Source organism: Uranotaenia lowii, chromosome 3, assembly GCF_029784155.1.
Source record: "Uranotaenia lowii strain MFRU-FL chromosome 3, ASM2978415v1, whole genome shotgun sequence".
NCBI classification, from domain to species: domain Eukaryota; kingdom Metazoa; phylum Arthropoda; class Insecta; order Diptera; family Culicidae; genus Uranotaenia; species Uranotaenia lowii.
In genome coordinates this window covers 177,819,362-177,840,548 of record NC_073693.1, presented here as the reverse complement: position 1 = coordinate 177,840,548, position 21,187 = coordinate 177,819,362, and the positions used below count along the sequence as shown (strand labels likewise).

General features: G+C 34.4%; 1 protein-coding gene across 1 annotated transcript in view; it reads right to left on the bottom strand.

Moving 5' to 3' along the window:
* LOC129758503 (oxysterol-binding protein-related protein 9) overlaps positions 1–14,448 on the bottom strand; it is a 154,329-nt gene extending 139,881 nt beyond the window's left edge. The window contains exon 1 of the mRNA XM_055756009.1: positions 14,212–14,448. Within this exon, the coding sequence (XP_055611984.1) occupies positions 14,212–14,319 (108 nt within the window). The 5' untranslated portion in view covers positions 14,320–14,448. The remainder of the gene's footprint in view (positions 1–14,211) is intronic.
* Positions 14,449–21,187: the final 6,739 nt, after the last annotated feature.

The following is a 21,187-nucleotide window of genomic DNA, read 5'->3' as shown; positions in this document are numbered from 1 at the left end:
TTAAATGACCACATGTCTCGAAATATTTGTAAAAGCTCGTGATTTTCTCGAAAAACAGCATGTTTTGTTTTCCTTGCGCAAAGTGTCATGGCGGCCATTGTTCAATGCAAAAATGAAAATTTCAAATATTTCAATAAATAGACTTTCGAGGGATGCGTATACCAAAGAAGTTTTTTATCAAATAGGATTGTTTTAGTTTGTGATCAATGAAGTGATGAAATTCCATGTTTTTTTGCAATAATTTCCTGTTTTTCATTTGCACCCTTTGTGTTGTTGTCTTCCCAATGGAGCACATATGATCCACCTCAAAACCCAAATTTATCGAAAGGATCATTAAAGTAGGCTTAAATTATGCATCTTTTGTTCTAGAACTTTAGCTGTAAATCAATATAACTATTTTTAAAACGTGAAAAACCCCGTGGGAAGGAAAGGGTTAACGGTAAACATCAGGTGATCTTAGCACTCGATGAAAAATCAATAGATGCTTTATCCAAAGCTAGCATCAAAATATTTTATTCATTATCGCGTATCTATGTTGCAGTTAAAAACAAAAATGCTTAAAACTGTTTAGTATTTAAAATAAACCCAGGATTTATGCACTTATTTTGTATCGAGTTAATTATTCTACACAATATGTTGATATTTTTGAGAAAACTAATAAATATAAAACCCTTCCATAGATCTAAAAAACAAATATACATATATCTATTTATATATAATTTTTTTTTTGTTTTTTTTTTCATTTAATGAAACAGTTAAATGATGATTTACTTTAAAAAAAAGGCTAGGCACAATTTTCCCGATTGTTTGGATAACGTGCTGTTTTAAGCCAAAACCTTTCTGATACCTGAAGGTCCCTTGGAAAGATCCATCCACATGCATGTGCTGCATCATTGAGGCGTACAATTTCAAGGTGTACTTGCAAGCATTTCACTAATGCTTAATCTGCCAACCTTCATCATACAATGTGTGCCAGGTTATTTCACGACCGGGATTCGATCTCATTAACGTTGGCTTAGAAGACAAGGATGCTATCCTCTAAGCCTGATTCATTATAAAAAGGTATTGTAAATACACTTGTGGATCAACGAAACGTTAAAAAAACCTGGTACTAAATGGTACTCCCGAAATCTTAGAGAACTGAAAAGACGAAGAGACAAATTATGTTAGCAATTTTTAAGATCGAAATGCGAAAGAACCTAGGTATCGATAAAAAACTGTGAGAAATGAATATTCGCCAAAAATTAAAGAAGCTAAAAACAAATCTATTAAGATGAATTGGGCAGAAACCAAACTAATGGAAAACTGCTGTGGAAAACAATTAAACGATTGATTAGTTCAAATGCTTCCAAATTCAATTCGATCTCGTTTAACGGAATTGAAATAATCGACGAATCTGAAATTGCACAAAAGTTTAATGACTTGTTTATTGATAGCGTCATAGAAATTCATAATAGCATTCCGGTAAGTTCTAATAATGTCTGTTTGGATCAGATTATCTATGATAGTGGAAATTTCAGTTCATTAGAAACAGTAAGAATTGACGAAATAGTGAAAAACATGAAACCCACAGCGGGGATTGATAATGTAAGTATGTCTAAGAGTTTTTGAAGACTCATTACCGGTTTTAGCCAATGCATTGAGACATATTATAAATACGAGTCTGCGATTAGGATTGATACCAAATACGTGAAAGTGTTCGACTGTTATTTGTATTTAAAAGGCGAAAAATATGCGAGAGGCAAAATCATATCGTCCGATAAACATGTTGGAAATACAAGAGAAAGTGCTAGAGTTAGCAGTAAAAAGGCAGTCGCTACGTTCTATTGAGTCCAAAGAAATATTGATTGCCGAACAGTCTGGATTCAGAAAACAGTATTCAACAGAATCTGCAGTAAATTTAATACTACGAAATTGGAAGATTAACATCGAAAACGGTATTCATACAGCTGCGGTGTTTCTAGATTTCAAGAGAGTTTTTTTTAAAACCGATCTCCTACAGTTAATAAAGGTATTGGGAAGAGTTGGTTCCAATGGAACAGTTCTCGAGTGGTTTCAAAACTACTTATTTAACAGAATGCAAAGAACAAAATATGGTTCATCCTACTCGCGATACAGGGAAAATAAACTAGGGGTCCCCCAAGGCAGTGTATTGGATCCCTTATTATTCATACTGTACATCAACGACATGAAAAATGACCTACGCTATGGTCGCCTCAAACTTTTTGCGGATGATTCAGTGTCCTATTGGAATGGTGAGTACTAGGGTTATTCAGGCATTATTCATCGTCATTAGTCAAATGACTGTGACTGTTGAGTCTCTTGGTCCGTCAAACTCAATTGACTGTTCCTTAACGACCAGTCACTTCGTTTGCCAGTCATTCAACCCCCAGTCGTTTGAAGCTAAAAAAATTTTATAGTCAGCATTGACCAATCGCATTCGAACGAGTCGTCGACCGAACTGAAGACGAAAAAGAAACGCATTCATTATTATTGTTGCTCCTGCCAGCAAGCTCGTTTTCAGTTTTTTATTGCTTTTGTTGCTCTCTGCCAGCAAGTCGTTCAATTAGTTGTACCTGTCGTCAGCAGCCGATCGAAGTGTGACGAAATTTGCCAGTCACTCTCAGGAGAAATTTGACCATGTGTAGGAGCTTCGCCGGTCGATTTTAAATAAATTCTGGGTCCAAAAATTTTCATAAAATTTATACATTTTATATTTTTTTAAAATTTTGTTTGAGTTTAATACTACACGTAAAAAATGAAAAATGAACCAAATTTGTATCAAAATGTAAAACAAGCAGGCTATTTCCAAGAAAAAAAATTTTTTTGGTCCAAAAATTTTGGATTCAACTGAGCAAAATGTGTACCAAACGTAAAATATTTTTTATACCAATGCCATCAAAAGATGCGGATTTTTGTGCACTTAAACTTTGCTCAACAAAATATATTGTTTGTATCATTGTGTTAAGAGCTATTCATGGTTTAACCCTTAACAAAAATCACAATTGAGGATATTTTTTATTCAATTTATCACTTGGATGGTTTAAGGATGGATCACTTGGATTGCTTGATTAAACTCAAACAAAATTAAAAAAATATAAAATATATAAATTTTATGAAAATTTTTGGACCCAGAATTTATTTAAAATCAAATCTTTTGAAAGTGGACTTTTTTTTAAAGATCACGCTTGCGGAACCTCTAAACATGATTTTTTTTAGTCAGCCCCATACAAAAGTTTGTTCTGCACATCCTAATCTACCATTTGGAGGGTGAGCCCCCAGATTCCCAGAAGTTATGCAATTTTGGGACACCCTATTGTGCAATCGAAAGAGTACATCAGGTTAACTACCTAGGAATACAAACAGATGAAAAGTAAAATTTCGTAGCTCACATCGACTACACCAGGCATGTTAAACTCGTTTAGGTGTGCGGGCCGCATTAAAAATTCTCTCTGACGTAAAGGGCCGCAGCCAAAATCAGTTAAATCGGTACATTCAGCTTAAGTTTTTTTTGCAGTAATATTTTACATAAAAATCAGTGGTGTTTTTGTGACAATTTAAAACGGGGCTACGCGGCGAACCCCCGTTTGACATGCCTGGACTACACTATAAAGAAGATTGACATGAGATATGGAGTATTCCTTCGGATAAGCAGACATATGACTTTCTGGTCTACGTAAAGTCTTTTATAATGCCACACTTCGATTAATGCGCTACCATATTGCTCCATGCATCAGATACGCAAACACTTTTTTTTTAATCCTTTTCCTCTCCTTACCCTTCATTTCCCTTCCCTTTATCCCATCCTGTTTCCCTCCCGTAAGTAAAGCTTGCTTCATTCAGAATTGGAACTAACTTTTGCTCATATTGTGTCGCTCCTGGTGGACGGATTTAGAAATTCTTGGCGCTCACGTGTCGGGAATTTTGTCAGCTTCACGTATGTATTTTTGACATTCCGCAAATCGCCTGTAATTTGCAAACAATCAACATAAAAACCGAAAGGAAAAAAAATCTGCACAGTTTTTTAGAAAATCCATTGTGGTTTGCATCTGAAATTGCCCAGAATTACCGTTTGGCGCGTTATCGAGGGTCCAGTTTGTTCCGAAAAACCTTATCTCACCCAACTGCCCCCAGTTCCGCCCTATTGAGAAAAACTGGGCAATCATGAGGACTATGCCCTTATCTCCCCCATTAGATAGAAAACCCACGTATTTTAATTTCATCTAGGAAATTCGTAAAAAATCTAATGAATTTAAACCCAGCTAGCGAAACGAAGTTCGTAGCTAGTATCATATTAAGATCACATACGGAACAGTAAATCGATATGAAATAGAAAAATTTTTCAATCTCAATTTTACTATTCATATTATGTATTGATACTTTGAATTTCAAACCTGTACTCTAATTATATTATTCGCCCACAGAAAAAAAAACTATTATGTCTGCCGTGAACAAGATTCGATCGAATGACTATTGGCTTAGAAGACTTGAACGCTATCTACTACGCCACGGTCGGTGGCTGGTTGTCAAAGATGGACAAAACTGTGCTTAACATTCAAGGTTGAGCAATCTAAAGTTAAGTGATTTTTTTGGTTAAAAATGGCCTTAAAAGTTGTCATAGAAAATTTATTTCATCTCAATTGGTTAACTCTAAGTGGTATGGAAATTTGTTATCACTTGTTCTGGCAAAATCCACTTTTTGTTGGCTCTAAAAGGAGGTATGTCATTATAATCGATCATATTAATTTATTCACAGTCGCATGAGAATAACATGAAATTCAAGTTCTTATATTAAATTTTTATTGCGGTCGGTTATGGTCTGGCGTAAGCCCGACCATTTTTTTTTTTCAAATTATCACAGCGCTCATGTTCCAACTTTAACATTTTCCACATGAATTATGAATGCCCGAAATGTGATGTACGAAAAATTCTGTTAAACCCGATGTTCTGGAATTCAGCTGCCTAACGCCCATAATTCAACTTGGAATTGCAATATTATTAAGCTTAATTGTGTCTCCGAAGGCAGATGATGCACAAGATGAAAAAAGTTATTCACGATAACCTTTTCATTCTGACTATCCTGCTTCACAGCATACGAAACTTGTCGCCGAGTGATTTGCATATCACACTTCCATCTGTACCGTTGAGCCGTCAACACGTACGCCGGAGCATCGTATCGTTGCTGTGTACCTGCAGGAACATTTTACATTATTTATTTTTCCTTACCTGTATTTCAATCAGCACTTTTCAGTGCTAAAATTATTTTCATTTTCTTTTATTCATATTTTCTCTTTTCTTTCCAGCATGGGGAAGTCTTCGGCCGGCTCAAGGGCCGGAAGAAAACGGATTGCTGAACCTAATCCAGGGCCATCTGCCAAAAAAGTTGAAATTTCCAATTCATTCGATGTCCTTCATAACATCGGTGATGAGGAAATATTCATATTTAATTCTGATAAGAGTACTAAGAAACCTTCTTCTTATACTCTTAAAAACGAAAAGATTCCACCAATAACGGTCACGATTCCTGACTTCAATGCCTTTCGAAAAGAAATCGTCACTTCCGTCAAGGATGTGAAGATTTCTTTTCAGATCGGTCGAAGGGGAACTGCTCGTATATTGGCGGAATCTTTTAATGATTTTCAAAAGGTTTTAAATTATTTGAATAATAAAAAACACCAATTTTTTACGTACGACACTAGAAGTGATCGTCCATTTAAAGTTGTACTTCGTGGTCTCACTGGCGATCAGACACCGGATGAGATCACAGCTGAATTAAATTCTTTGTTAGGTTTTTCTCCAATTCAAGTAATTCAAATGAGGAAAAGAACCAACACGAATAATATCAGTAGTGTTGGTTTTGCTCCTGAACTTTATTTGATCCATTTTAAAAAGGATCAGGTTAATAATTTGCAAATTCTTGAAAAGGCTCGTCTTATGTTTCATTGTCGAGTCAAATTCGAACCTTTTCGTAAATCTTCTACCAATTTTCTTCAAAATATTACGCAATGTCGTCGTTGTCAAGCTTTTTGTCATGGCACTAAAAATTGTAGAATGAATGCCAGATGCATGTTTTGCGGCTCATTCGATCATGAAAAATCTAAATGCCTTTTTGGTGGTGATAAGCCAAAAACAGAATTTTTTAAGTGTGCAAATTGCGCAGGTAATCATTCCTCGAATTCGCTAGACTGTCCCATCAGGGCAAAAATTATTGCTTCTAGGAAAAATCCCAAAGTTTCCAGAAAAGTTTCTTCTCCTCCTTCCTCTTTTTCGTCTTCACACGTCGGGCCGGCAAACAACCTGCCTGTTCGCATTCAGCCTCGGTCTACATTGGAATCACGGCTGGGTAATACCCGAAATGACTTTAATGTTACCTGGGCTGATTCTGCGCCCCAGACTCGTTGTTTATCGTTCTCAGAGGTGGTTGAAAATGGGTTGCCCTCTTCAGGTTTAACTAATAAAAATGGGAAAAAACCAAGTCTCAACGTTCATGCGAAGGCTTGGGAAAATCCCCGAAATTCAAATACTTTTTCTTCTCCTTCCTCTTCTGATTCTATCAATTTTGTTGATTTGGGTGAGATTACTGAGGAAAAATTAAAATTTTTGCATCAAAATTTAATGGAAATGATGCAACTTATGTTGAAAGCAAATTCAATGTTTGAAGCTTTCCAAACTTCTTTTAATTATGCTAACAAAATTATTATGACCTTACGATTCCCTCATGGATCCAAATAGATGTTTAAATATTATGAATTGGAACGCTAGATCTTTGCTGGCTAACCAAGACGAGTTCTTTTTATTTTTGAAAACTCAAAACATACATATTGCTGCCATCACTGAAACTTTTTTAAAGCCAGACAATAACTTGAAAAGCAATGCTTTCTTTAAAATTTTACGAAATGATCGACTTGATCGACAAGGTGGGGGTGTAGCTATTGTCATCAATAGTCGTCTCAAATTTAGACTTCTTCCTTCTTTCAATACAAAAGTCTTAGAAACAATTGGAATTGAATTAGAAACTTCTATGGGGAAAATTATAATTGTTGCCGCATATTTGCCTTTTCAATGTAGCGGTGAACAGAAAAATTTTTTGAAGGGAGATTTACAAAAACTCACCAGAAATAAATCTAAATTTTTTATTATTGGTGACTTTAATGCAAAACACCGATCTTGGAATAATATTTCATCAAATTCAAATGGGAATATTTTGTTTAATGACTGCTCTGCAGGTTATTATACTGTTGAATATCCTAATGGGCATACTTGTTTTTCTTCAATTAGAAATCCCTCCACAATTGATTTGGTTCTAACGGATTTAGGCGAGCATTGTAGTCAATTAGTTACTCATGCGGACCTCGATTCAGACCACCTTCCAGTAACATTTTCTTTATCCCAAAGTCCCATTGAAAACCCTTTAAAATCAACTTTTAACTTTCAAAAGGCTAACTGGGAGCGATATATGAATTTTATTGAACGTAATTTAGATGTAAACGTTCCACTGAATTCAATAGAAGATATTGATTTGGCTGTAGAAAATTTGACAACTGCAATAGTCAATGCTAAAGCCGCTTCAATACCTAAAGTTAAACATAAATTCAATCAACCTTTAATTGATGATGATCTTCAGTTTTTGATACGACTGAAAAACATTCGTCGACGCCAATATCAACGTACTAGAGATCCTTATTTGAAATTAATTTATTGCGACCTTCAAAAAGAGATCAAACGTCGTTTAAATTTCATTCGTAATGAAAATTTTGCTAAAGCAGTAGAGGACATAAAACCCTACTCAAAGCCATTTTGGAAATTAACTAAAATTTTGAAAAAGCCCCAGAAGCCAATTCCTACTTTGAAAGATGGGGATAAACTTCTTTTAACTAATTCAGAAAAAGCTCAAAAATTAGCCCAACAATTTGAGTCTGCTCATGATTTTAATTTAAACGTTGTAAGTCCAATTGATGCTCAAATTTCCCTAGAATTTGATGATATTCTTTCTAAGCAAAATGTGTTTGAAAGTTCTTGTGAGACAAATATTGATGAACTTAAATTGATTTTCAAAAAATTTAAAAATATGAAAGCTCCAGGGGAAGATGGGATTTTCTATATTCTTCTTAAAAAGTTGCCTGAAAGCACTTTAAATTTTTTAGTTAAAATTTTCAACAAATGTTTTCACTTGGTCTATTTTCCCAATAAATGGAAAAATGCCAAAGTAACTCCAATTTTGAAACCTGGAAAAAGTGCTTCAGAGCCTTCAAGTTATCGACCAATTAGTTTGCTTCCATCTTTAAGTAAACTATTTGAGAGAGTTATTTTGAATAGAATGATGATTCACATTAATCAGAATTCCATTTTCCCTGATGAACAATTTGGTTTTCGTCATGGACATTCTACTACACATCAACTTTTGAGTGTAACTAATATGATTAACGCTAGCAAATCTGAAGGTTATTCAACTGGTGTTGCTCTTCTTGATATTGAAAAAGCTTTTGACAGTGTTTGGCACAAAGGTTTAGTAGCTAAATTAGCTCGATTTGATTTTCCTGTATATCTCACCAAAATTATTCAAAATTATTTGACTAGCCGAACCTTACAAGTAAGCTATCAAAATTCATACTCTGAAAGGACACCCATTAGAGCTGGTGTCCCTCAAGGCAGTATACTTGGGCCAATTTTATACAATATTTTTACTTCTGATCTTCCTAATGTACCAGAAGGAAAAGGTAGAAGATTATTTACTGATGATACTTTGCTTTCAGCAAAAGGTCGAAATTTACGGGTGGTACGCAGTAGATTGCAACAAAATTTAAATTCCTTTTTGAATTACTTGAAAATGTGGAAAATTTCTCCTAACGCTTCCAAAACTCAACTTATTTTATTTCCCCATAAGCCAAGAGCAAATTTTTTAAAACCTAATGAAAATCATTCCATAACTTTTAATGGGGTTTCATTAGAATGGTCTGATCACGTGAAGTACTTGGGACTTACACTTGATCGGAATCTTACTTTTAAAAATCACATTGAAGATATTCAATCTAAATGTAATAAATACACTAAATCTCTTTATTCTCTCATCAACAGGAAATCCCGGTTGTGTCTGCGAAATAAGATGCTCATCTACAAACAAGTTTTCCGACCAGCGATCATGTATGCAGTTCCGATTTGGTCTAGCTGCTGCGCGACGAGGAAGAAAGTCATCCAGAGGATTCAGAACAAAGTTCTGAAAATGATTTTGCGGCTTCCACCTTGGCACAGCACCGAAGATCTTCATCGGATTGCAGGCATTGAATCTATCGAAGAGATGGCCAACAAAATCATCTCCAACTTCAGAGGCAAATCGATGCAGTCTTCCATCGCAGAGATTCGTTCTCTTTATGTTTAGTTTAATTTTAAGAAAGTGTTTAGTTTTAAGTATAAAATATTTTTGCTATTACAGGATGTTCTCCTACATTAAAAACTTGATTGCGCTCAGCAAATTTAAATCTTATAAATAAATTTTTATAATCTAGTTACTTATAGGGCTATGAACAGTTCATTATTGAGCTGAACACCTAGTTTAATGCAATAATGTAATATAAGTGTAATCATGATTTGATACAAATAAAGACATATTAAAAAAAAAAAAGAGTGATTTGCATATGCGAAAAATGCATGGACTTTCGTTGATAGGGGGCCGGTCCTGAGTCTTAACGCGATAAGTATTGCGCAGGCATGGCACCCCGAATGGCCTGGCTACTTCCCTGTGGTTCCTGTCAATGTTTGCTCGGTGGAGGCAATGAACTTTTTGGAGTTATGATCTTCCTGACTGTTGGGAATGCACCGGGTTCTTAATTTTTTGTCTTATTTTTGGCAACGTGTTTAAGACATTTACATAAATTTTTGGGATAAAATAAACGTTAAACTCGATTCGAACACTGTGAGACCAGATGATTTTGGTATCTTGGACTAATGCCAAATAACTCTTCTGGAGTGGATGAGTTATTTCATCTTTTTGTGTTATTGAACTTAGGACACAATGATTATATACAAGGCAATAAAGTAAACATTTTCCAAGGCGCAAATAATATAAGAGCTTATTTTAAATAATTTTGGCTTGCTGATTCTAAATAGCCATTTAGTTTTTTTTTCTTATCAGCTCTTGTTTTTTAAATAACTTTTGAAAATAGATCAAAATTTAATAAATTAATACACATTTTTGGAAAATCTTTAAAATTCTATACAACAATACCAATATTTTGAAAATAAAGGTCTTAAATCAATGTTCAACTTTGTCGAAGACTGCGAGAAATTTTGAGTTCTGAGAGAGAAGTTACCGTGAAGGCACCAATGGCCGCGCATTTAAGCTATGATGAATGTTCTCTGTGCCGTGCAAAAATCGTTTTTGTGCGATTCTGAAAAGAAAGGCACTGACACGTAGTAAAACTTACGTACTTAAGGGAAAAATTTAAAAGCGAGAGATTTTTCATTGTAACGTCACAAAAAACGCGAATTTGTAAAAAGTGTTGGTGTACCAATGGCCGCGCACGTTCCAATCGCCGCTCACAAGTGTACCAATGGCCGCGCACTTCTTAATTTGGTTTAAACAGTGAATAAGGTATCCAAACAGTTTAAAATGTTGTTTACATGGCTCTCAGGCTCATTGCGAATATTCTCAGGTAAGGATTTTCAAGATTTACACATCAAACAACGATTTGTTTCCATTGTTTTGTGAAACTAGTCTGGAGCAAAATTAGTATGAGACGCCAATTTTTCATGGCATTATTTGGCCGAAAGATATACTGCCCCTACTCGCATAACAGTCCCATATTGTTAGCGTTTCCTATCCATATGGGACTGTTATGGGGCAGTATATTGGAACAACATCACAGATTCGGCGAGCTGTCTGAAAATCCACGAGGAAACTGACCAACTAAAATAAAATTATACAGATCCGAATTGCTATCTAACCTCAAATTTCCAACATTTTGTAGAAATTTTCATTAGATGATCGTTTCTTCTGATATTGTTTCAAAAATTGTGTTTTTTCAGCCGGTTATATGATGGAAAACATTGATTTGAAAACTTGCCTGTGAATCTTATGCAACCTTTGTGAACGTCTCTATGTTTAACTGCTGATAAATACTAGAAGACTTTCCGTGCGCGGCGATAGAAACATTCAAAAATCAAGTGTACCACTGGCCGTGCACAACAAAATTATCATTTTTTCCGCAACAGAACCTTCAAACTGTTCACTTTTTTTCACAATTGATTCATTATACAGCCTCAAATAACTTACCTTCGAAAATTTTTGCCAAAGTGCTCGAATTCAACACAAAAAACTGAATTATAAAATAGGAGCTCACTTTGCTGAGGACAACAGACAAAATGGCATCCGGCAAAAACGATGTTTGTTTTTATTTTTTCCTGACCTCAAAAAGCAAAATAAATTTATTTCTAGTATGGCAAGTGAAAGATACTTAGCGTAGGTATCAGAAAATGCGAAACATGGAAATTTTCGTTGTTGAATTTCGGAGAAAATAAAGATTAAAGTTGAAAGTGTGCGGCCATTGGTGCTTTCACGGTATTGACGTTTTCTTTTTGTCTTTCCTTTACACATCTGCAAAAAAGGAATTCTGAAACAATTTTAAAGAAAATGTAAACTAAATTGAATCGTAAATATAAAAAAATATAAGTCTAATAGTTGTGAAGACTGCAAAGTTGATAAAATCTTTAATATCAAATATCAAATGACTTTCTTAAATGATGTCTGAAAAAGTTGTTATTTTATCTATTCAAATTTCTAAAAATTAAAGAATTTAATGTTTTCACAGCGTTGTTGTATCTCTGAAACAGGAACATCTAGGCAAGATCTGAATTCTTGACTGAATGAAGGAAAATGAATTGATTTACAATCTGCTTTCAGTTCTCACGTACCGTCGTGACTACGAACTAAACATTGCATTCTGGATTTCGAACGAACGTATTTTTTCTACCACCTGACAAACGCAAGTCTCATGGTAAGTAAGTTACCATTCTTTCCCTTTTACATGGTGAGATAAAACAACAATTTTAAACAGTGTTCGTTTCAGGTCATTTTTCAATCGCCTTTCTCCTAGTTAAAGAGCTACATTCATATTTTGATGACTTGCTTTAAAACAGTAGTATCAAAAACATGTTTAGTTTAGCTTACATAGGTACAGTGGCGTTAAAAAAGAATGAAATCACTTGAAGCATTCTTTTTATGAAATTTTCACACATTTTCTATTTCCAAACACATTAGCAATAAAGTTTCTATTAGAGATGTACCGAATATTCGGTCGGCCGAATATTCGGCGCCGAATACCGCCAAAAAACCGTTAAGCCGAATATTCGGCTCACCGAATAGTTGAGCTAAGTATTCGGCCGAATAGGCCGAATATCTACTACAGACTTGTAAATTTTTCAAATTATTTTGGATAATTTATAAAATATCCAAAAGTTATGTTGTAAAAGTTACACAACCATTAAAAACTTATGGTTCCAGCAAAACATCTAAGGTGTATCCGCGTATCTTTCACTGTAGATTGTACAGGAGAATGCTGAATGGTATCGCTTTATACTTTGATTATAGTTTATTCCAGATTTTCTGAATATATTCTGGGATACCCATACCAACCGTCCTGAATGAATGATCGTGTGGATACGTGTGGTTGAAAATATGGTATGCTTAAAGTTAAAGATTATCTATCTTTTCAACAACTTTTTTGAAGATATTTAGCTCAAATTCGACCTTCATCTAATTCAATATCAGAAAAGCAATTTCAAATAGCTTGGCACCTGTTTCGACATGTTTTATCCCAGATTTCACAGGAACGCAATCTCTTTGGTGATAAACGCCCTAAAAGCGACTAGTCATCTGATGTCTTTTCAATTATCAGAAAGACTTCTTCTTATAAAATATCTTGTAATACATCACCCTATAATATCATCTGGTTGAAAATAATCGACAAAAAACATGAGGGGTATTAATATGGAAGAAATAGAAAGCATTGAAATAATCGCTTTGGTTTTTTTCATTAAAACTCAATAGAATATTCGACCGAATATTCGTTTGGCCGAATAGTTGAAAAGGTCAATATTCGGTATTCGGCCGTTCGCCGAATACCACTATTCGGTTCATCTCTAGTTTCTATCAATTTACAACATTTTTGGTGTTGCATTTCGATTATTTGAAATAAAACTCCAATAAGGAAAGGTAGTTTACGATATTTTCCATAAAACATCTGTTTAAAAAATAATGAAATCGCATGTTGGGCGAAAATGAAACTCATTTTCAAACAGGGTATGATTGATGTTGATGAAACACGGCCAGGTACTAGATCAAACTCTTTTGCATCATTTGATCAAGTATTTTTTTTCTATGAAAATTGTCAAAGAAGTTAATTTTATGTAGCAGTACAGGCTCAAATTTCTCATTTTTTGACTGAGGTCGGTTTTGTATATCTGCTTTTGATATTTTCTTCAACTGATGAAAGTTTATCATTGAAACATTCGTATCAATAACGTACACCTTATAATTAGTTGAAACTCTATTTTAAAAAATTTAGAGGAATTGATGTTATTTATTGGAAGGTTAATTGACTTTTTCATGTATTTTTGATGGGATGCTCCAAGCAATACTAGGTACGCAAAACGATCTTAGGACATGATTTATTCTACAATTTAAAAATCAGGGTCCCAAATTTCAGCTTGAATTCCCAGGCACACCACGTCGAGCAGGAAGGGTATCATAGTGCACGGTGCATCATTTTGGAACAGCATCGTGATTACCTTTATTCTTCTGTGCAATACTTTCCTTGTATTCTCCTTAACCTTATGTATTACTAAAGAAAGCAAATCGTTACTCAAAAAAATTACAATTAAAATTAGATATAATGTTAGTCGGATGTAAGTTTTTGCTTGTGAATAGGAAAAAAAATGGTCCATTGAAACGATGGAACCCCGATAATAACACATTTGGGTCATTCTCATACAACTGGAGTTTTGTGAGAATTGATTGTTTCATTGAATCATTGACGGAAGGCATCAAGCGTAAGGCCAAAGTTCAATTGTCAAAATGATAACGCTTTTCTTCTGAGTGAATATTTGCGAATTTCAAGGCAAGCGAAAGCAACAATACCTTCTCCGGTGAGTGAAATTCGCCGCGAATCCGTCGATAAGAGATAATGATAAGGATAAAGCAATTATGTTGTTACATACCGTGTAATAGGACAGAAGTCCAGCATATTCGTCCAATACCAGCCAGCGGTATTGCCATCCCTTGACGACGTTAGTCCACTTGGAAAGTGTTCCTTCGAGCATGGCCATTTCGATTATCGAGCACTGATTCACGACAGATTCGACAAGACACAGAAAATACTCAATGAAATTGTACAAAATTTTCAAAAACAGACTCAGCAAAACACTACTTGATGCACTGCCGAACAGAAATTACACAAATCGCTGTCAAAAAACCCGACCGTGACTGCCCCTGTCAGAAAGTCGAACTAGCAGTGGCGCGTTTCCAATGAGGGGGTCGTGCTGGTAACTAGTACGCTGATTAACTTTGCTGGTGCACGGTAACCAAAGTTACTCTATTCTGTATAAAATTCTACACAGTTTCGGGAAAAGTGTCTCCACTTAGTTTTATGTTTGGGCGCTTTACGCAGAGCGTGAGCAAAAAGCTTTTATTCATTTTGAGCTTTCATCCAGTTAGTCAATTCTGTATATTTTGACATGGGGATGCCCATGCAGTTTGAAATTTTCTTTGCAAAAGTAAAATGGAATGAATATTTTGGAAAAAAAAGTCTTTTTTCGAAAATTAATTGTTTATTTAGTAAAAGTACATCATTTAGAGCTATACATATACACTATTTAAACGCGTCAAAGCTTAAACTTTCCAGTTTCTGAATTTTAACGTAACGTATCAAACGTATCAATTTGCCTGCTTAAGGACAATCGCTATAATTGGGTTTACTGTCTTGGAAAAGAGCGGAAAGGGACAATCGAACATATGACCATTTCCGCGTTCCATATGGAAGAACCCAAAAATGTGGCCACTCATCGTCTGCAAGCTTATACGGGAGGATAATTTACGGGGGTTCCACCGCTTTCTCACACGACACCGCCACCTTGGACCGTTTCCATAGTACCTGATAGGGGAAAATTCTCTAATGTCGTTTTCTTAGCTAAGTGCCTAGGTTTTGTAATCGGATACAGGAGCGCCACTAAAAAAAAAATAACAAATACTCATTATTTGTTGATCAGAATTCAAATCCAAATGCGTACCAAATAAAAGTAAGTAGCCGGCGTCTGGCGTCAGCCCATGTAGTACGGAATATTTGAAAATCGTATTCCCTCGGTTTTTACATTATGTTGCCCATGGATAGCTTCTACCAGAGGTAATTTTTCTCTGACGAGCACTTACCCTGAGCACTAAACTACGCATTCTTATCCGATTCCAATAGCTATAGAAAAAATAAGTTATCAATTAAGCCCTTATCAGAATGTTGTTGTTGTTTAATTTTACCTGATCTAGCGAAATTTTTTCCTGGCACTACTCTTATAATTTTTTAGTTAAGATTGTCCAACAAATCTCGAGTTTGTTCCATTCTTTTCTCGTCCTCTTCCTTTGTTATCTGATGGTGATTCGGATGATTTGCGTTGGTAGTTTGGGAACAAGTATTTCGAAGGCGACTGAGCCTATATGATTTGCTTCCATCAAATTTCGATTGCTATCCGAGAAGACCAGACCCGTTCTTCTGACAAATTATTCCTGTTCCGGGAGTTATTCTTCGTTTCGTACCGTTCTACAAAAGAACAAAATGTTTAACCAATTTGAAGTATACAAAGATTTTTAACACTTACCTACCTATAGTCCTGAAGCACAAACAAACTCAACCAACGTATTCTGGAAACAAAATTTACATTCTATAAGTATTTCAGTTAAAAATTTCGGATTGTTTTTTCACCGCTCCGTCAAAAAATTCACATGTTTTTTTTCTTTTTTCGCTTCGACATCCCCGTTCAAAGCTTTCCAACAACAGCAAACTTTTTATACAGAGCTGAATAATAAAGTTTTAGTTTGCCTCTGTATATTGGTGACCCAAAATTACCCAAAACTGAATTGGGGGTATACAAATTTTGAACAACAATCAATTAGTTATTTTGAATGTGTAATCGCAATACATTTAATGAATAACTCAGTTTTTCCGTGTGCAATAGCGCTATCGTAGTTTGAAATGATCGTTGCATGGAATCGTGCTGATGATAAAGTAAACAGTGATTTTGTTTGTGTACTGGTAGGTAAATAAATAATCAGAGGAGTTAAACAATACGATCTTCACACGCAAAATAATCTGCACTTAACTAATACGTAAAAAATTACATAATTTTTATCCAATTGATTTTCACTTAACTTGTACGAATAAAATAAGTAAACGTTCCCCTAATAGGATTTTTTTCTTCTTGAACATCACGTGCAAATTACGTGAATTTTTAGTGTGTTCCACGTGACATGAGGATGAAAGCTACCTGAAATGTGTTTAGTATCGAAATTATACTTGGATCTTCTCTATTATTTTATTTCGTCTTTACCATTGATAATAAAATGAAAATAATCTCAATTTCATCGTAAATAAGATTTACTTTAACTTTTGTTAGTCACACTGTCACACCACTCCACTTATAAAAAAGAATATTTATTTCGAGACCTTTTGCCACCGAGTTCTGTAGGAGGAATCCTGGAGAAATTGAAAAATATTCAATGATAAAAATTTAATGATCAAAACGATAAATAATTCACCTTGCTATGATCAGTAGAAAATTCGAAATTGAGTACCAGTGAGTACGAGTGTAAACAACAATCTCCTATCTGGGGCCGCTTGACTGCATTAATCTCCGACACCTCCAAAATCTTCCTGATTGGAATCGTCTCCCTGTTTTTCCTCGTGTTGCTTCGAAGCTTAAATCAAATTTTGACGGGGAAATAATACAACATTAGTTACCTTTACGCTGCCTTGAGTCCTGTAGGACGTCCAGAGTGGACTACTGCTCGTCCTCCGACGCTAAATAAATGCTCGCAGCAAAACATCAAGTCATCTGACTACCCTTTTCACATAAGAATAGGTCATTAGAAGGAGCTTAGTGAACGTTTGGATCCTTCTTGAAAAATGTCGCATAGAAAGCGCTTAGAAGTTCCGTATTCAGTATTTATACCTTTCAAAAGGCGCTGGAAGTTCCAGGGTAACTTTTACGGATTATAGGTACATAGAAATCGAGAAAATCCTTTTTTCAGCCAAATGTGAACTTAGGAGTGTCATGTTTAAGAAAGTACGCCACTTTTGGTAGCTTGGGTAACTATCACACGCTTGAGAGAATTGCAAAAAACGGATTTCAATCTTTCCACGTCGATTTTACGTGAAATTCATATGTCTATTATATGGAAGTATAGTAAGCTACTACAAGCTTACGTAGAATCGATATGATGCAGCAAGGGCTGAGTTTACGTCAAAAATCCCGTATGTTTAATTTGATATGATTTGATATGTTTAATATGATAATACAAAAGAAGGATTTATTTTCATTTCTTCTCGGTTTCGATCACATAAAGTTTATTTTCCCTAAGCTCAGTAAATTGGAGAAGATGGGAATACTTGATCTCATTTTTTATTTTCATGATATCTTTTAAGATAAATGTAGCATTTAGCATACAATTTCAAGATTATATGCTTCAAAAGTTAGATTGATACGTGATTCTTTTGTTTCGATTATAGTCGTTTTAATGGTTTAAATAAAAATAATACGTGAATCTGTGGATGAACTTGAAGCATTTTTAATGTTAAAGGAAACTCGATCCTTTATTCAGGTTTCGTTGGCACCACTTTATTACATTTTTTTGTGGCCATGATCTTAAAAAAATTTCCATATGTGCAACATACAGCTTTTAACTTCAGCTTTTTCAAGCACTTAGTGATTTTTTTTGAGAACTTAATAACTGACTTATCTACAGCCTTTTTCTCAAAGTATGTATGTTTTTTCAAAAAAAAAAAAAATCTACGACTTCGAATAACTTTAAAATACATAACTTTAGCTGAATATTGTCTAAGAATCATATTTAAGTCACGTTACAAGTTTTTCAAAACTATAAATTTTGTAGAAATCGGTTGAGAAAAAAGATAGTTTTAACGGAAAAAGTGTTTGTCATTTGACCCCCGGCGGTATAAATATGTATACAAAGTGTCGGTATGTGTAGTGTTTATGGGCGTTGATGAGCTTTCATTAAACATTAAATCAAAATTTGAATAATATTTGAAATAAAATAAATGGTAAAGTTTTTCATATAGGGGAGAATGAGGATACTTGATCCCCTTTTATTATTTTCATCATATCTTTTTGGGGAAATTTAGCAACTTGCCATCCTTAACATTTTCTGACAGCGTATTTTTAGTTCATATGTTCCAAAAATTAGAAAGAAACACGAACTCGCAGATGAACTACAAGCATTTTCGTGAAACCAAAAAAATTGTGATATTTTTTAAGTTACAGGAGACTTGACCCTTTACTAGAGGAGACTTGATCCTTAATCCAGGGTGCCCTGACCCTTGGCAAAAATCTAATTAAATTCGGAGATAAAAGGCCCGTTAACTCTTTTTTGTCATATTAGTTCTCATTTCACAGTTTGTAAGTAACAGACCAAGAGAATTTTAAAAGTTTGTCCACTACCCTAGAGCCATTCCCAAGTAACCAAAAGTCTCATAAATACTTAATCCTGTGCATTAAAAGTTCACATTTGGCTGAGTAAAAGGTCTTCGAGAGAATTGAATATAAGAGCTTGAATCGGACTTCTGAACGAACATAAAAAGTCTAAAAAAGTAGCATAGATCATTTTTGTGCGTTCCAAGTACCTTTAAAAATCCAGGATTCAATTTGGACTATCGTGCTTCGTTACGAACTTCTTACGAATTTTTTGGTTCCATGAAGAACTTCTTACGAACTTTTCAGTTCCATGCAGAACTTGTTACGAACGTTTTGGTTCCATGAGGAACTTCTTAAGAACTTCAATGCAAACGTATAAATTATTAACAAAAAATAAAAGAATGGTTTGTTTTACTGTCTCCGTCGGCGATTGGAACAAAAATGATGTTAGGAAAAGAACATTGAAATGGAAAAGTCCAGGTTCATAAGTAAATGATACTAAGCGAATACTTTACTAAATCCAAAATAAGTTTCTGCACCAGCTTTCCACAAATTCTGTACTTTTGGAACATTAATAATCCATAGTTTAGTTTTTGAGCCAAACAAACAAAAAAATCAAATTATTATTCAAATTTTGTTTTCAATGATAGTATATATTCACACCGAATCATATTTTCTCATTTACATTGCTATGTTTCTAAATTTTCCTTTATTTTCTTCATGGCGGGAAGCTGTAACAGAAGAAGCGGAGCAGCCTAAAGCAAGGTCTCCACTGGTTTGTACCGGGAGAAGCTTATTCTTGCACGAGAAGCACTCAAATGAGAAAAACTGAAAACTGTGCGCCTTCTGAATTTTTTTCAGGCCCATTTTGAAGAACTGTTTTTTTTTATTTCACCCAACAAGAATCTAAAATTAAAAATTATCGTTAGTGGCACAGAACAAATAAAACTCATTTTAAAAAATCATACTCGTTTACGAGCTCAATTTGGCTTTCCATTTGCTGTTGCAGAAATTTTTCAACTTGAAAGAGATCTCGCAGCACTTCATTATCGGATTGTTGAAAATAGAAACTTGTAATCCAACCGTATGGGGTTCTTCTTTTTTAAACTAGAACTTGAAAGAAAAAAGTAAGGCATACATTTCACAAAAAGCTAAATCAAACATTTAAAAACTTACGTTTTATCATGAACCATGCGAGTCCGCTTTGAGAATAAAGGATGCATAATTTGATGGATGCAAATGTTTACATTGTAAATCCCAAGCCTACTCGGAAAAGGTGATAAACCTGAGTTAACTTTAAATAGAAGTTTTAGATAACATCAATCAAAGCATTGGCTATGGCACAGAGGTAGCGTGTTGAGTTTTCACCAAAAAGGTCCAGGTTCAAATCTTCATGAAAATTGTTCAAGTAAGTATAAAATTCATTAAGAGTAACGAGAAAAGTATAATAAAAATTAAATGAATAGAATTTCAATGAAAGACTGGTAAAGTAAATACCTACCATTCTTTTTGAAAAAAATCCTTTTTTTTAAGTCTCATGCGATGGCTGAATAGCCTTCTACTCAGCTTCGATTATGGAACTTTAAAGTATCGATAAGAACTTAAATTTTAAGCTGAGTAGAATGCTATACAGCCCTAAAACAGGGCTGAGTAAGCTTCTAAGAGACCGTTATATGGAACTTTTGGTTACTTGGGATTGCATACCTTCAGGCGCCATTTTCTAGTTTCTAGATAAATACAGCATTTTTAGTAATTTTTAACAGATAGTTACTGGATAAACATTAGTTTTTGGACAGATTCATCCAGATGATAAATATATCTTTAAGGACTCTATGGATCAATTATACCCATAATATATGTACATTTGGAAAAACTTTTTCTAAGGCTATGATCATTTAGTATCCGGGCAGTTACAAACGATTATATTTTAAAAACTATTCATTTGATCAAAAAACTTTCTATGGAGGAAATGAAGGTGTTAATATGACATTTAATATAAAAATATAAAAAAAAATATATTTATCGATGATTTCAAGAAATAATCTTACTTTTTCATAAAACCTCTTTTTTGTCTTTGCACACTTGTGTCAGTCATGTATTGATCTATTATTTTTACCACAGAAGTAAAACCTTTGCAAAATCATGATATTTTACACTAACTCACCTGGAAAAAGCAATATGAATCTGGTTGGAACCTTTGCATTAGTAGGCAACTCGAAAAATTTGATCTCTAAATCCGGTTTTAACATAAATTTCTTCGTCCATCAGGACACATCTGTCACATTGCGTAAAAGCCGGTTGCACATGTTGCAATCTAAGGAACTGTTCACTATTAGTTATTTACTAGGTGTCTACTAGTCGGAAAACACTTTTTGACTGACGGAAATGGATCAATTGCATTATTCAAGGGGTCTGCATTCAGTTATCGCCAATGACCATAGACTTTTTACCATATTAAAGATCAAGGGTTCCCCATTCCGATGCTTGATTTGAACTTCGT